At 31.7% G+C, this 16,769-nt stretch overlaps 2 protein-coding genes across 2 annotated transcripts; one reads left to right on the top strand and one right to left on the bottom strand.

The window, feature by feature from the left end:
- Window positions 1-1,866: 1,866 nt before the first annotated feature.
- On the top strand, window positions 1,867-4,873 carry LOTGIDRAFT_136404 (hypothetical protein; the record flags this gene model as incomplete). The annotated part of the gene is made up of 6 exons (XM_009046739.1): window positions 1,867-2,007; window positions 2,284-2,340; window positions 2,551-2,643; window positions 3,012-3,110; window positions 4,253-4,339; window positions 4,727-4,873. The coding sequence occupies 6 exons, from the start codon at window positions 1,867-1,869 to the stop codon at window positions 4,871-4,873; spliced, it is 624 nt and encodes a 207-aa protein (XP_009044987.1).
- A 6,277-nt stretch (window positions 4,874-11,150) lies between these two features.
- On the bottom strand, window positions 11,151-11,579 carry LOTGIDRAFT_136384 (hypothetical protein; the record flags this gene model as incomplete). Its single annotated transcript, XM_009046738.1, has 1 exon — window positions 11,151-11,579. One exon carries the CDS (start codon window positions 11,577-11,579, stop codon window positions 11,151-11,153), a length of 429 nt encoding a protein of 142 aa, XP_009044986.1.
- Window positions 11,580-16,769: the final 5,190 nt, after the last annotated feature.

Raw genomic sequence — 16,769 nt, 5'->3', positions numbered from 1 at the left:
CGTCTAATTTGGCTTGTAGGCGTCATAGAGACCATTTTTTTTTATTCGTATATTGTCGGCACCCCTGTCCGTCCGTCTGTCTGTCCATCATCATTTGCTTGTAAACGATCTAAAAACTAGATTTTTTGATGGAATCAAATGAAATTCGGTATGAGTATACATATTCATAAAACGAAGATCAAGTTCGATTTTGAGCTATGTTAGAAGCAGAGTTATTGCCCTTGCCCCAAAATCTTGAATACGCTATTACTCTCTTAGTTTACAACCGATTTTGATGAAACTTAAAATGGATCTTATTGGACCTAAATCGAAAGGTTTGAGAAAGTTTATTTTCTTCTGATTAATTTAAGACTTTTTCAATGTTTAGGCCTCTTACGTCAGTTTTGAGGAGTTATTGCCCTTTAACCTCTATGCAGTAAGTGCTTCTATCAACATCAATTGCTCTGAAACACTCTGTCCATCCGTCAACATTTGCTTGTAAACGCTCTAAAAACTAGATTTTTTGATGGAATCAAATGAAATTCGGTATGTGTATACATATTCATAAAATGAAGATCAAGTTCGAATTTGAGCTTTTTTCGAGTGTTAGAAGCAGAGTTATTGCCCTTGCCCCAAAATTTAGAATTTGCTAATACTCTCTTAGTTTTCAACCGATTTTGATGGAACTTAAAATGGATGTTTCGTTTTTACCATCCGCATGCCATGAAGGGCGTATATGGCTGTGGTCCACGATCTTTTGATGAAGTTGGTATGAGACCAAGCTTGAAATTGGTAACAATCAGATGATTGGTTTCACATATTAAACCACTACAGATTTTGTTATCATTTCTAACAGCTGTTAGTGGGCGTATGTTACCTTGCCTGGCAAGCTATCTTTAAGTACAAAGTCTGGTATTGGCCTCTTGTTTCCAGGGTCTTTTTCCTCAAAAAATGTTAATATCTTTATTGTTGACAGTATGTTATTTCTCATTTTAAAACACTTACAACAAATTCTTATCATAAGAAGAACAGGACCCAGATTCCCTCATATCCCTAACAGTTAACAGTCATTATTTTTCATAGTGTCCTTGACTTTAATGATTTCAAATCTATAGTCTTGTTCTAACACATCACAATAATAACAGTCAACCACTTGACAGTTCTTCTACTAGTGTTTATATTTTCATTCTATTTATAGCCTCAGGCTTTCATTGATAGTCTATGGTCAAATATTTATCTTTTGAATATTCATGAGGTCCAACCTGCATATATTAACCTAGTTTAGCCTTGACAAATCTGATTGTAAACAGTCTAAGTTGGTTATCATTGAAACGGTAATTAATGTGGTCTAATAACTTTATGTAAGATTTACCCTATACAGCTTAGTGTTATAAGGCTATTGCTCTGTGACCTAGGCCAGTGCCTTCATTGACACTTATTTCAATACACCCTAAACCAGAATGCCCATAGTCATGAATATGTTGAAAATTTATAACTTCCCTGTTTAACATAGTATAGTATTCTTTGTACAATTATGTAGTGCTATGAATAATTACATCTCGTCTTCTTGGATATTCCTGCTATTTGATATCAGGAGTTTTTTTTTTTTTTAATTCTAAACAGTATTTTATTCAATGAAATATTCATCAAACATGGAAAAGACAGTAGCCTAGTAAACTTCGTCTTAAACCCATTTGCTGACTTTCTAAAGTAAAACCTCATCTATCTTCAGATTTTTATGAAAACATTTTTAGATTATCATGCTTATGAATCTTATCTTCAGTATTTTTACTATGGTTTAATTTGGGGTATTGAATTGTGTTTTGCTATCATTATCATGCATATGAAGGTAAATTCTTTCATCTTGCTAAATGGTTTACAAAGAAAATGAATATTCAAATTAAATATAACTATGATGTATTTCAGATCGGTGAAAAATATTTACTGCCGGCTGTCCGCCACACAGATATGCATAAAAAATGTGTGGTGATAGACTTAGATGAAACTCTTGTACATAGTTCTTTTAAGGTAAGGCTTGACAAACATTAAGCTCATACTCATTTAATGAAAATAACAAAAAAATATTTATATGTCAGAATGGAGAAAACTATTCTCTGTTTTCAAAAAGTCTTTGCTGTAATTTAATAACTGGTGCTAATGACCTGGTATGTTTTAAAGATGCAGAGTTGAAATTTATTTGCAATGTAGTATCAGATATTTAATAAGAATAAGCATTCCCCGTCTATCTAAAGATGGTTACTTAAGGAGGGTTTTTAAAACTAAGTGTATTATTTATAATTTTAGCCAATTAGCAATGCTGATTTTATAGTTCCAGTAGAAATAGATGGAACTGTACATCAGGTAAGATATATTTTTGATGGCAGCTAGCATATTGTGTATAACATTTTTTTAATGGTTTCTTTCAACCTCCACCAGTGCATCAAATTAAAAGTATTATTTAAATTAATGCTTCATAATAAATGAAATGATAATAAGATTTGTATTTCATGAATTTTAACAACAAGCCCTGATTAATATCACTGTAATAACTAAACTATATTATGATTGTAGGTTTATGTGTTAAAGAGGCCTTATGTAGATGAATTTCTACAGAGGATGGGAGAATTATTTGAGTGTGTATTATTTACAGCTAGTTTAGCTAAGGTTAGTAATATCATCATTCTCATTTACAACCTGATGTTATTCAGTAACGGCTCAGGCTGCAGCTGAAAGAATTTAAATCTTTTATTTTATCTGAAACATTAATGTTTACACAACTCCATTAGCAAAATCTTTAATGACTTTTCACAGGATTTACAGATCAAAATTTGACTTCATAATATTGATTGGAATAAATGAGATGAGTGTCCCATTATTAAGCCATGTGATCCCATGTTAAATTCCGACAATTTGCTTACATTATCATAAATTATACAGATTTTAGCTTCTTCCATGTTCTGGGTATTATTTTATATATATGGTTTAATTTTAGACTAGGAGGAAGATTTTTAATTTTATTTTGTAAATTTCAGTATGCAGACCCAGTAGCTGACCTACTTGATAAGTGGGGATGTTTTGGGGCCCGGCTTTTCAGGGAATCTTGTGTCTTTCATAGGGGTAATTATGTTAAGGTAAGGCCTTATTCTTTGTTTGGTTTTTCTTATATTACTTTTCCCATGTGTCCCCTTATCTTTGCCTTCTGAACATCGACCTGAGGGTGAAAGGGACATAAATTGAAAAAACCTTCAAATTGTCATATTGGCATTGCCAGTAATCAATTTCTGATGTTGAGCTAGTGAAACAATATAGTCAAGATGTCAAAATAGAAATTATCCACTTGAAGATCCCTTGACTGTTGCCGCTGTCCTGGCAAAATTTCCCTCATTGCACTGTTCATGGCGTCTGCCCATCTTCATTAGCCCACGTGGTGCAGAAAAGTAGGATGTAAAACTCCATTCCTTTCAATGGAATTGCAGGAACCACAGACGTCTGATTGAAAATTGGAATGATGCAAATTGATGTTATCAGTTTCCCTTTTGCACTTAAAATTTTTTCACAAATATAGATATGAAGCCAGCTGGTTTCAGATTATGTACGGTCTTATATGTCCATAAGCTGTCAAGATATTTTAATTAATAACAAATATGAAATTGTTCTCTTTCTACATACATATATATATATATACATTAACCTGCTGACCTACTTGCTCTTGACTTATCTGCACTGTGATATAATACAGTTGGCAAGACTAGCCTATTTATACTTAGAGTGCACTTGACATTATGACTGTCACAATACAGAAAAACAATGACATTTTTGCCATGAAATAACAACAAATTTTAAGACCGAAATCTATAAAACTATCAAATGAATATAACTAAGATGTCATGAAAAAGACAAAATAGTTTTCTAAACTATGATTTAAAGACATAGATGTATGACAAGTTGGTAAAGATAAATGAATAAGGTTTCATGAGAGATATTCAGCTGAACATTTTATCCATACTTTTTCTCCAATACTTCCTTAATCTTTTAACAGTGAGATTCTCCTATGTCTCACTTTAGGTCCTTAACCAAAAAATATAAGTTGTATCTGCCCATACTATGACATATTGAAGGCTTTTTCTGATAATAGAATTAGTTAAAACAAATATTGATGATTATGTTGAGTTATCTTGGGCATAACACTGGTTGAGATCATGCTAAAATTGTTTATATATTTAATGTTTGATATTGATTCTAATTGATATATATTATGTGGTTATTATTACAGGATTTAAGTCGGTTAGGTAGAAATTTAAATCAAGTGGTTATTGTAGATAATTCCCCGGCATCTTACATCTTCCATCCAGACAACGCTGTGAGTACATTATCTGCATCTTTACTTCTTCTTTTCACTTGCTCAGTTTTAATCGTAATACTGGCTTTATTTGTGGATATGCCTAGTTTCTAAGGCCTACAAAATGAGATGATCATTCACTTAACCTAGATGTCTGGCATAGATTGATATACCTTCTGATTTTTTAAACCTGTGTTTTATTATTTCCATTATATGCAGGTAGAAGGGGCTGACATTGAAATAGTATCTTTTATTTACAATGCAATAATAAATTGATACATTTGCTTACTCCACAATTAACAATAAATGTTTATGTTATTATAATTCAATTGTAAATTGATGGTATATTGATTCGTTTCATGTCATTACACTGATTTTTTTGTTAAATCAGTCTTACTATTTTTGTAGGTACCAGTAGCATCTTGGTTCGATGACATGTCAGATTCAGAACTTTTGGACTTAATACCGTTTTTCGAGGGACTTGCACGAGTGGATAGTGTATATTCAGTGCTTAAACAAACTATGGATAGTCCTTCGACCACACCCCCTTCATAGCAGAACAATGAGGACTTCTTGAAAGAAGAGTAAGCTAGAAAGGGGGGATAACATATTCACTGTCCATTTCAGCACCATTTAGATATTATTTGTCAACTACCTTCCCTTTTTGTTTACATTTGTTGACAACGTGTGTTCATCATATATATATATATAAATAATGGGAAGGATTTTATAAAAATGGCAGAAAGGTTGATCTTTCACATGGAAAAATTTTTACCCTTCTAATCAGGAGTAATTGAGTTCGTTGAAGCAAAATTATTTTTGTCTTGCTGTGAAATAAAGGACTGGAATGGAAGACTAATAGAGACTACTTCCTGTTAGAATTAAACTTACCTCCCTTGACCTTACTGGAAATGAGACAGAATGAAATGGAACAATTGTAGATTGTGAAAGTAAGACAAATATTTGAAGATCATCATTTTCAATGAATTATTATGGGCAGATTTAAGAAAACTTTATGAAATTATGAATTCTACGAATAGTCAAGTGCAACCTGTTCTGATAGCAAGAAAATGTTTTTTGTTTATGATTTATGATTGAATATTTTATATTATTGTTTTGTTATGATTTCTTTTATATATTTTGCAATGATTAATTATGTCTATTTTGAGAACTCTGACCTTGCTCTTAGGAACTTTAATAGATTTGATTTCCAAAATGTATACCTTAACCTAGTATGGCATATTTATTTATTCTGAGGTAGGCCCTATATTACCCGTGCAAAATTTGGAATTAGGAAATGATATCTTAAAATATGTTGAATATCAGTATGGATAGTTATCTGGCCAAAAAAAAGTTTTTGTTAAATAAGATTATGAAAAAAAAAATTATCATCCTATTATCATGCAATCATTGTTTTTGTTAAGAATTAATTTTTGTTTTGTCTTTAGTTATTGTTAGGCAAGGAATGTGCACATCTGTGTAACAAGCAGTCTGACTTGTATTATTTCAGTTCCTTTTTTATTCTATTCATTTTTTTATTATTGGACTGTTTGTGTTAATGTCTTGAATTTTAGGTCTGTATGTGCATTAATATCCTCGCTCAACAATTGATTCTATCTCAGTTTTGTTTTTATGTCATTCATGGTTTTCACCTGAGCTGTTTGTCTTGTGTTGGTTTCAATTGACACAGTTAAGGTTTCCCTCAAAACACATTTTGATTGTTATACTAAATATCTTAAGACTTACATTTATTTACTTTGTTTACATTCAGGGTTCTTTTATCCTAATAGGCTTTTGTTATAGGTGCATATAAAGAGGTACAATATGCATGCTTAAGCCATAGTGTTCCTTTTCTATTATCCTAAAGTGCTAGTTTAGACTTAAATTTTTAAAAACTTTAGCTTTGTTAGCTCTGTGAGATGCCTGATTCAAAGATCATAACTCTTACATCCTTTTGGCCTTTGTGGACACTCCTACACATGCACAGAATGTGAACTGGAAGATGTCATTTTAAGCAAAGGGGAAATATTCCCATTATACTTTTATCAAACCATTACCTAAATTATTTTCGAAACTAAGTGTTATTTGGAGTTAAAAAAAAATGTTTCATTGTTTAGTTTGGGTTTAATTGCTGAATACTCAAAATAAACTATCTGTTCTTCATATTTTTGAAAGCCTAATGTTTAATCTGAATTTCTATGGAGAACAAGAAAGAAATCATCCCTTCACAAGTACCTTATTACTATCTTGCCGAAAAAATCCTAATAACAACTTTTTCATATATTTGTACCTTTGTATTAGATAAAGGATTCTTTTTCACATTTTCTACACGCCTCATATCGTTTTCAAATGCTTAAATTTGTGAAATATCATCCCCGATGTTGGTTAGTACAAATTTTATATTGCTTCAAGTTTATTTTTCATTGGTTACCTTAGTAATCTGTCATATTTACAACTATGCACATCAGCATCGGCTTAGAAAATCATGTTACTATTAGTGATGTATGACACTGTATTAAGCAGGAATGTTACCATGGAAACTGTCAACAAAAAGTAATGGTTTCAATTTACATGATGTGTAGAACTGTAGCCAAATATGGAAATAAAGTCACCTTGTTCAGTGATTGTATGCAGTAGAAAATGGAATTAACTGACAGTAACAGGACCTATTCCTCATTTACCTTAATTTTGTACTATATTGATAATCCTGCTCTGATCACCACACCTTGATAGAGGTCTTGCTACATGAGTTAAATAACAAATTAGATTTTGACAGTTTTCAGGCCTGTTGCAGTGCTATTCCTCACTAATTGTTTGTTATGTTGTTTGAACACATAGACGTTATCACAGTTGTTCAATTTATCATTTATATGTTACAAGTAATTCACATGTCGTTCATCAAACATAATATTGCTGAAGTAATTAATCTTCAAGGGCAGACATAAATAGTGTTTGATATTCAATACTGAATACTCTTAAAAATATCAGTGCAGTCAATGTGCATGCTATTCTGAAACTTCAAAACTTTGTGACAATCTTCAAAATATAAAAAGAACTCTGATTGGTTGATAGTGATGATTATTTTTTTGTTTGTTTCTTCAACTTTGCATTGTATTTAGAAGTCTTATGATTTCCAAACTTATCTTAAATACTTTTACTTAAATTGTATGATCTTGTTAACTTGCTCCTTAACAAATTTTTTTTTTTTTTGCGGAACAAGTTTTTGTTTCACTGGCTGAAATACAGTTTTCTGCCATGGAAGCAATGTTTCATTTGGTTGACGACATTGTGAATTACATTATGAATATGTTTTTAATATAGAGATAGAGATATATCATGTAAATTAAATGGAAGTTTGTAAATTACGGACACCATTTTTCATATTAAAATATTTAAATGTAATTGTACATAAACTTAAATTGTAAATAGAAATAAAGCACATTGTAAAAATACCTTTAACTCCAACCTGAAAATTGTATACTAATAATATATTATATTTACCCTATTTTTTCTACCTGAACAGTAGACCTATATCTCTATGTATATGTATATATATATAAATACTAACCTCAAATCGTAGGTGATGCCACGGATAATTCTATATTTTTATTTGCATGACTTTTAACAGCTTGAAAAATTAACAAGAATCTTAGAATTAGGGTTATTATTTTGGCAAATGCTTTTGGCCTAATTTCTTGCCCTTAAAAATGTTTATTTGTGATGTCATAAAAACTATGACCAACTGCTTGAAAGAATTGTTATATTTGATCGCATGATCTCACACAAATTGTATCGGAAGAATTTGACTGTATAACCTTCTGAAGGCCAAAAAGAAGCCTGCAATTGTAGAAATAAAGAATTAGTCCATATTTTACCTTTATAATGGATTGTTTGTATTATGAATTATTCTGAATACTTTAGAACAGTACTAACTTGATCAAATATGATCCCTCCCTGCAAAACATACAACTAGTTTTAATTGGCCAGTTCAACTTTTTAAAATGAAGTTCTTATCAATGTCTTATTAGGGATCAATTTTATGAAAACTTAACCAAGATCAAATCAGGATATTAGAAAATACAGTAATCTGATTGGATATGAAATATAAATTTGAAGTCAAATTTAGTGTCTGACCAATCAGATGAAGTGAACTCATGACTGAATCCTTGGTTGAGTTTTTATGAAATTAGTTCACCTTCCTATACTAACATTATTATAGAAATGGCAAACATTCAAATTGTTAACAATATAGTTTTGTTGTATATTTTTGAAAAATGTCCAAGTTATTAGTACGTTTGTACCTCATTTTCACAGTTATCTTCCTTCCAATGACTATTGATCACTGTTGTAGAATGACAATCCTGGGACATCATTTTAAAACACCTGTCTTGATATTAGATATATTACTTGTCTTACTTTTAACTAGATGATGTTCAGACATCCCAATAAGCACATAAGCCTCAAGCTGCATTAAAATTAGACCTTAAGCAGCTTTTTCTTTATAATAGCGCAGGACAAGTCAGTTCCACCAAAAGAAGTTTTTATCATGGTTAAAACTACCAATATCATTACTCAGCTAACCAGCACTTGTAAAAGAATAGTCCTTGCTTCAGATCTAGGCCCATGCTTTGTATGAGTTAAATTCTCACCTTAACACCTGTTGATTATATTATTATTTGGGCATGATTTTGTATCAAATTGTCCAGTCAGGTCCAGTGCACCTCAAAACTCAACAGTTAAATTTAGAGGTCATTGAAACTGATAGCAAACATGCAAAAAAAATTTTTATTATAATCTGAAATATTGACCTCAATTAAATATTAAATATAGCCTAAGATTTGTGTATTATTCCCTTTGTTTATATTCCTTAGTTTTCGTAAGGCTGAAGGTATTTTGACTGTCTGAAACCCCCTTAGATTTGGAAATGAACTGTTCTAAACATAGTAATTTGTAGGAAAATAATGCATGTGTGGAAGAGTTTATTACAATTTAAGAGGTAGTCAATTAGATGTCTGTCACATGATTTTCAGCCTTATAAATTGTATATTTTTAATTTGCACCACAATTATCATATATGCAGAGTTTTTATTATAATCTCGATTTTATAACTTTTCTATTGTTATTCAGTTTGAAATGTGTTCACATAAATAACCTTTTTTTTATGTTCATTTTTTAATTTGGTTGACCTTAGGTCATTTTCCCAAATCATGTTCTCAAAGAATTTTTTTTTTATCTTAACTGAATAAATCTACATAACTGATTGTTCAAATACACTGTACATCAAGTCTTTAACCATAATCTTATAATTGTATTAGTTACGTCAGATTCATTTTCATTTTACCTTTTTTCAAATATGCTTTATGCTTTGTTTCATTGCATTACAAATTTTTTTTGAAAATGAAAAAAGTGTAGAATTTTTTTAAAAACAAATTAAAGGCATTTTTGTTCAGTAAATAATATTTATGTACATTTTGGACATCAAAAAGAATTCAAATATTTTCTGAGGTAGATGCATCGGATGCAATGTTAGGTTTAGCAATATTTGGATTAGAGACTTGCAAAGTTCCACAAAATGTATAAACTTTTTGTCTGTATAATTACATCCAAGAATGTACACAGATAACTCTGACTGACTCTAGTTATGTGACTTGCAGTGTTAAATTGATAGCTTTTTACCAATTTCACAGGGTTATAACATAATTTAATTATGAAAATTGGATTGGTTGTGCTTCATCAATTTTGTATCCTGCTCAATATTTGATGGTAGAAAATTAAGGAATATGTTGAATTCATAACAAAAGTTACAATGCCAAAATGGATGATAAATTTGCTATAAATATGTATTATACACTGTTAAAATTTGTATGCACATATTTTTATACTTAAATTCTTGAATTTTTTTTAATGAAACCTCTGAAAAATTTCACCCCCAAAAATATCAACTTTGTCATTGAAATATATTTGAGTTTAAAAAATGAGGCATTATTCTTGAATGAGGCTTTTGGAAAAAAATGTAGAACCTCTGAAAAATTTCACCCCCAAAAATATCAACTTTGTCATTGAAATATTTGAGTTAAAAAAATGAGGCATTATTCTTGAATGGGGCTTTTGGAAAAAAATGTAGTGTGATTGGTTAAAATTTGAAATGAATAATGTTGATTGAACATTCATATGAATAGAATTGTAATATTTTCATGAGTTCTGTTTTCAAGAATATAGCCCATATTGAATGTGAAGACACATTCAGCATGTTATGGCTGTGCCAATTAAAAATTGTTAATTCAGATAGTAGGACAAATGATCCTCCTTGTTTTAGAGTTGGCTCCTTACTCTTAAAAACATATTAAAATTAAACTAGAATATTTAAGTTAAGTACTATTTATCAGATGTATAGAATTTTTAAGAAAAAGGCCCATTATGTGAATGTATTATCAGTCATTTTGGTTATACAGTCCTACCAAATCAATGACTGATGCAGTGTGTTTATCTCCCCAACCACCACTGGCTTATTTTCTGCTGTAATATAGGGTTTGGTTGAATTTTGTATAAAAATCATATTTTCTCTTATACTGATTGGATTCAATATATAAACTTACCAAATCATTAAATTTCAGTTTTATCTTCTTCCTCAAATAAGAAACGAAATGGTATGAAATTGTGGGTTTAACAAACAAGGAGGTGAGAGAGTAGGGGGAGGGTATAGTTAGGAACGTGAGAGAGTAGGGGGAGGGTATAGCAAGGAACCTGAGATAGTACGGGGAGAGTATAGCAAGGAACGTGAGAGAGTAGGGGAAGGGGACTACAAGGAACATGAGATAGTAGAAAGGGGGTATTACAAGTAACACGAGATAGTAGAGAGAGGGGTATTGCAAGGAACACGAGATAGTAAAGAGAAGGTATAGCAAGGATCATGATATAGTGGAGAGTATGTATAGGAACATGTGACAGTAGAGAGAGGGAATCGCAAGGAACATGTGACAGTAGAGAGAGGGAACATGAGATAGTAGAAAGAGGGGATAGCAAGGAACATGATATAGTGAAGAGCATGTACAGCAAGGAACACGATAATTAGTGGAGAGAATGTATAGCAAGTAACATGAGATAGTAGATAGAAGGTGTAGCAAGGAACATGAGATAGTAGAAAGAGTGGATTACAAGTGACATGCCATAGTGGAGAGATGGTATTACAAGAAAAATGGGATAGTAGAGAGAATGTACAGCAAGGAAGACGATAATTAGTGGAGAGAATGTATAGCAACATGAGATAGTAGAGAGAAGGTCTAGCAAGGAACATGAGATAGTAGAGAGAGGGTATTGCAAGAAACATGGCACAGTACAGAGAGAGAGTATAACAATATGTTGTCTTATGACCCTAGAGTTGTAAGGCTATGTGGTCTTATGACCCTAGGGTGTTAAGGGTGTGCATTCTTATGACCCTAGGGTGGCAAGGGTATGCATTCTTATGACCCTATAACTATAGATCAGAATATCGCGAACATTTCCTAACCTAACTTTTTGGCTAATTCTTTAGTTCTAATGTAAGATTTTGTAAATATATTTTTAAAAATAACATTCTTATATAACTGACAGAAACTGTGGCATTCACAAGCCTTTGCAAGTAATAAATCAAATCAGTTCTACATATTGGAAGTTAGGAAGTTAAAGTTTGCACAGACAAGTGCTACTCGTAGGTATGGCGTTGTTTTCCTGGAAACTGTTGGTTGGGTTGCAGTTATACCCTAATACAGGTATTTACACAGATCCAGTAACAAATTTCAAAATGCTCTGAAGTGTTAAACTTCCTCGTCGATGTGCTGAAAAATATATATCTAAATTAAACAGAATGCGTATATATTTTCTAAGCTTCAAAAAATTAAGTACTATCCGAATATGGGACAAAATCAAATTGCTGATAATAGACCTCAAATACACATTTTACAGCAAATTATTTTTATTTTATATTTTATTTATGCAATTTATGTTACAATGAGCAGTTATCCCTTTTTTGGACCAGACACGGGGCTTGAAAAAAAAAATAAACTAGAGCCACACGTGGCACAGAGTGAGACTTTGCAAATGTAGCAAGTTGCAAAAGACTCTGAAAATATCAACCTTCTACGATAATTACATCACGCGCAAGAACAGTCTAAAGTTGAGAAGTTTCGATTCTTTGGAAGATTGTTATAACGGAAGTAGACACACCTCACAAATGAAAGTATCAGAAGATAGCCAAGGTCAATGACATTTGACATTGAAAAGGAGATTGTCAACAAAAGTCAAGGTTACGAGATACAAGTCATCAAAATTTTAAAATATATACGGCTATAAAACCGGAAGTTGAGATAGTACAGCAAATATAAAAGTATAAGTAGATAGCCAATGTGAATGACGTTTGATCGTACAAAAGTCAGGCACAAAAAGTTCGAGGTCAAAAATTGAAAATTTGGAATTTTCAAAACCTGTTCCTTTTTTTGAACTATAAAGCCGAAACAATCGAACTTCTGTGACAACGTGGCTCAACAGATGAAGTAATTGTATGCATTTTGAACAAATGTATAATTTGTGAGTTATGCCCCTTGCCAAAAATGTCAATAATGAGTAATTTGACCCGGATGTGCCACTCCCACCTCATTTCTTTGGCATAAGTTAATTGATATTTTAAATGTTATGTTCCAAATTTAAACCTTCTACATCATACAGGTCAAAAGATGTAGGTCAACAAATGTCAATAAAGGTCAAAATCGAAAATTGAAAATATAGAAATTTCAAAACCCGTTCCTTTTTTTGAACTATAAAGCTGAAACAATTGACCTATTAACGCAAACTGCCCAAAATAATGAGGTAATTGTGTGCAAAGTTCCTTTTTGAACAAATGTATCCTATGCGAGTTATGCCCCTTCCCCAAAATGTAAGCAATTAGTAATTCAACCCGGATGTGCCACGCCCACCTCAAGTTTTTTGTCATAGGTTAATTCATATTCAAATTGTCTTGTTGTGTTTCAATGTTCTACATCAAATAGGTCATAAGATATATACACACCAAGCTCAAAGAGACAGGAATATTGTAAAAAAAACCTCAAATTTAAAAATTTCACGAATTTCAATTTTGCTTTAAAGTATTAACTAATAGCTAAGGTCACTGACCTTTGACCTTATAAAGGTCAAGGTCATCAAAGGTCAAGATCACGAGATAAACCCTTTAAACTTTGTAAAAATTCAACCGGAAGTTGCAAAAAAGCAAAATCGAGAATCGAAAAACGGCTTCCTCGTGTTTTTTTTTATCTTCTTTCATTTGACACCAAAATCAGGTAGTAGTGTGCGGATTCTAGTATAGGGGGTCTCCGGATTCTAGTATAGGGGGTCTGCAGATTCCAGTTGGGTCTGCGGATTCTAGTATAGGGCGTTTGCGGATTATAGTTGTGTCTGCCGAATATAGTATAGGGAGTCAGAGGATTCTAGTATGGGGGTTAGAGGATTCTAGTTGGGGTCTGCGATCTCCCGGTTATACAAGTCTGCGATCTTCGATCTTCGGATTATACACTACCAAGATAGTAACCCATTTCGAAGAAGCTTCGTCAAAATCTATCAAGAATTGTACCTCCAAGAGCAAAAAATATGCGTTTCAAAGAACGAATATTTCTTTACTTTTCTGATTATTCATAGGGGATATTTTGGGTGATAATTAACAATTTCAACAAGTTCCATCAAAAATTGTCTTTTTAGAATGTTAATGAGCTAAAGATCAAGGGCAATAACCTATATTAAAATTGGGTCTTTTGATTGTAACCTAACGAGGAAATTCTCGTCGTAATTAGCCTAATTACGAGTGAAATAAGGACTTTCCTACTTTCTATTTATAAAAGTATTAGTGGTCCAATAATGGTATATATATGAATAAATGAAAATAAGGGAACCCAACTTTAAATATATTTTGTTTTTTTCTGAACTTAAGTAGAGCTCATTTTTTAGTGCTAATAAACAACTTCACCACGTTTCGTTAAAAGAATTGTGCCTTCTAGAGTGTTTATGAGAAATTGTGGACAGATGGACGGGATGATGCGAATATATAAAAACAGTAAAACGATTACCTGCCACTTCTTTCAAGTAGTCCAAGAAAAATCTATATACAATCTATTCTCCTAATCTTTGATTGGAGCCCTCGTCTGAAAAATTTAGTTTAAGGAGTTTTACCAATTTTGGATATGTTTTTTTTTGGTAACTTGTATTAAACAAATACAGCACTTCTTTTTTTTTTTGCTGAAAGCTGTAAATAGATAAATGATATACTTGAAAATATAGGTTATATCGAGGTTTTATAATGAAATATTTTTACATGCCCCTAGTCGTGATCTATTGAGATAAATAAGTTATGGAAGTCACAAAGTGACATATGAGTTTTAGATTAATGTAGTGTTTAACAAAGCTTAATGTATGTACAATATGACACCATACACAACATTGTTAAGCTGCATACAGCTCAATGTCACAATCATCAGAACCCTTAAATTTTGTTCATCCACGTACATCTCAACCCACTATGACAGTTTTCCTACATTTTTGTCGACATGCACATGAACATATTATGGAACTGTCTCTTTATACCTTAATCTTCAAATACAAAAAAAAGAGTTGGAGACTGATATTGACCTTCGGGAACTTTTGGCATGGCAAACTTGCCTAGTTATAACAACTATTTTGGTTCACACCATACCTGTATCAAACCCAACATTTCAGGGCCTTTTCTGAACTGAACATCAATTGGACTTATTATAATTGGCATGCCTTCTCAGTATCAGCTGTTGACATTATCTGCTGATAAATGATCTGTTTTCTTGATAGTGTGCTTCAAATATTTCTGTTAAATACTAAAATTGTATAACTTTGGTGTGTAAAATGTGATTATATAAGTACTTACCCACCATTAAACCTGCACTTTCAAATGCATTTGCTTTCTGGTATTTGAGATACGGTTCTTTTCCTAAATCGTCCTCAGAAACCATGAATCCATCTTTCACAAAACGTTCACTAAATTGGCAAAAGAAACTGCCCAGAAACTTCCTCCCCAATTAAAGTCACATCCCAATTACTGCCGCGACCTACTTCAGAGAATGCATCTTCAACTTCTGGTGATTCATCTGTAATGATCAGTAGTCTTCCTCTCATGTATTTTGATATATAGGTATCAATGATCAGATGTGGATCACAAACTTCCTACCTGAAAATTATTATTTATGTTGACACAACCCATCTACTAGAATCTTAGATATTTCTTTATGTTAACCCATACAACCCCTTTAAACCAATATTTATGACATTCAATCAAAAACTATGTCATCTTTCATGCTCCTTGACCATGAATCTGGTCAGTGTGGGTATATAAAAATAGAATGCAATATAGACAAAGATCTTCTTTCAGGAGATGGCAACTATGAAATATAAAGTGCCAGAATTTATTTCGATTTGTTACTGTCATATTTTCCAGCACAAGACTTACAATTCCTCCTCCTGGATCCACTCAAATAAACTTACCTGGATAAAGCATTCAATTTGGTCGATAATTGGTCGATTGTTTTGTAGGAAAACAGTTGTTAATTTTTTCTTTATTTGGTTCATATAATTGACTGAAATCTAGTGGTGGAGGATATGGTCCATGCCTTCTAGAGTGCTTGGATGGCCAAAACAAATTACATTACAATTAATTAACAATAACAAATTTTCAGAATTATAGGAGTCATTAGAACAAACAAAAATGGTAAAAAAGGTAACCAACAGTAACTAACGAACATATTTCAAAATGTTTCATGGCTGTCTCAAGACTTCAACAATACATCTTTTAAACTTATATGTGTTACTATACAACACTACAATCCCACTCTCAGAAGTCAACTCTCAGAATAAATATATTGTCTTTTAAGGAACATTAGTCCAATTTCCATGCAAGTTGTCATAAATTTTAAAACAAAGTTACATGCTAATAAAGCTTCCATTCAAATCATTCTTGACATTGATGTTTTTTGTAACAAACAATAAATATATATATATATATATATATATATAAGTTCATGTGATACAGTGTTTGTAGTTTGAGATGACCTCTTACTTTTCAATAGAAATTTCTATATCAGACTCAAATACTTTTTCCTGTAAACCAATTCATTACACAAATTACTTCAAATTTAAAGACAACAGAACCTATTTTGTTTATGTCATGAAAAGAATAATATGTTGCTAATATGTTCATTCAATCAATGAAGCCAATTTCAATCATACATATAGCATGGCACGTTTATGAAATCACACGAGTAGGGCTGGGCACAATAATCGATTATTGGCTCTATGAATTTATAATTTTGATTATCAAATTTCGAAATCGATTAAAAGTCAAGAGTCAAACTTTCTTCTAACATCATCCGCTACATGGTCATCAGACAAGTCACATCCCATTATATCA

Source organism: Lottia gigantea (genome assembly GCF_000327385.1).
Source record: "Lottia gigantea unplaced genomic scaffold LOTGIsca_106, whole genome shotgun sequence".
Taxonomy (NCBI): Eukaryota; Metazoa; Mollusca; class Gastropoda; family Lottiidae; genus Lottia; species Lottia gigantea.
Note: the sequence above shows the minus strand (reverse complement) of the source record. Positions and strands in the feature narration are given on the sequence as shown.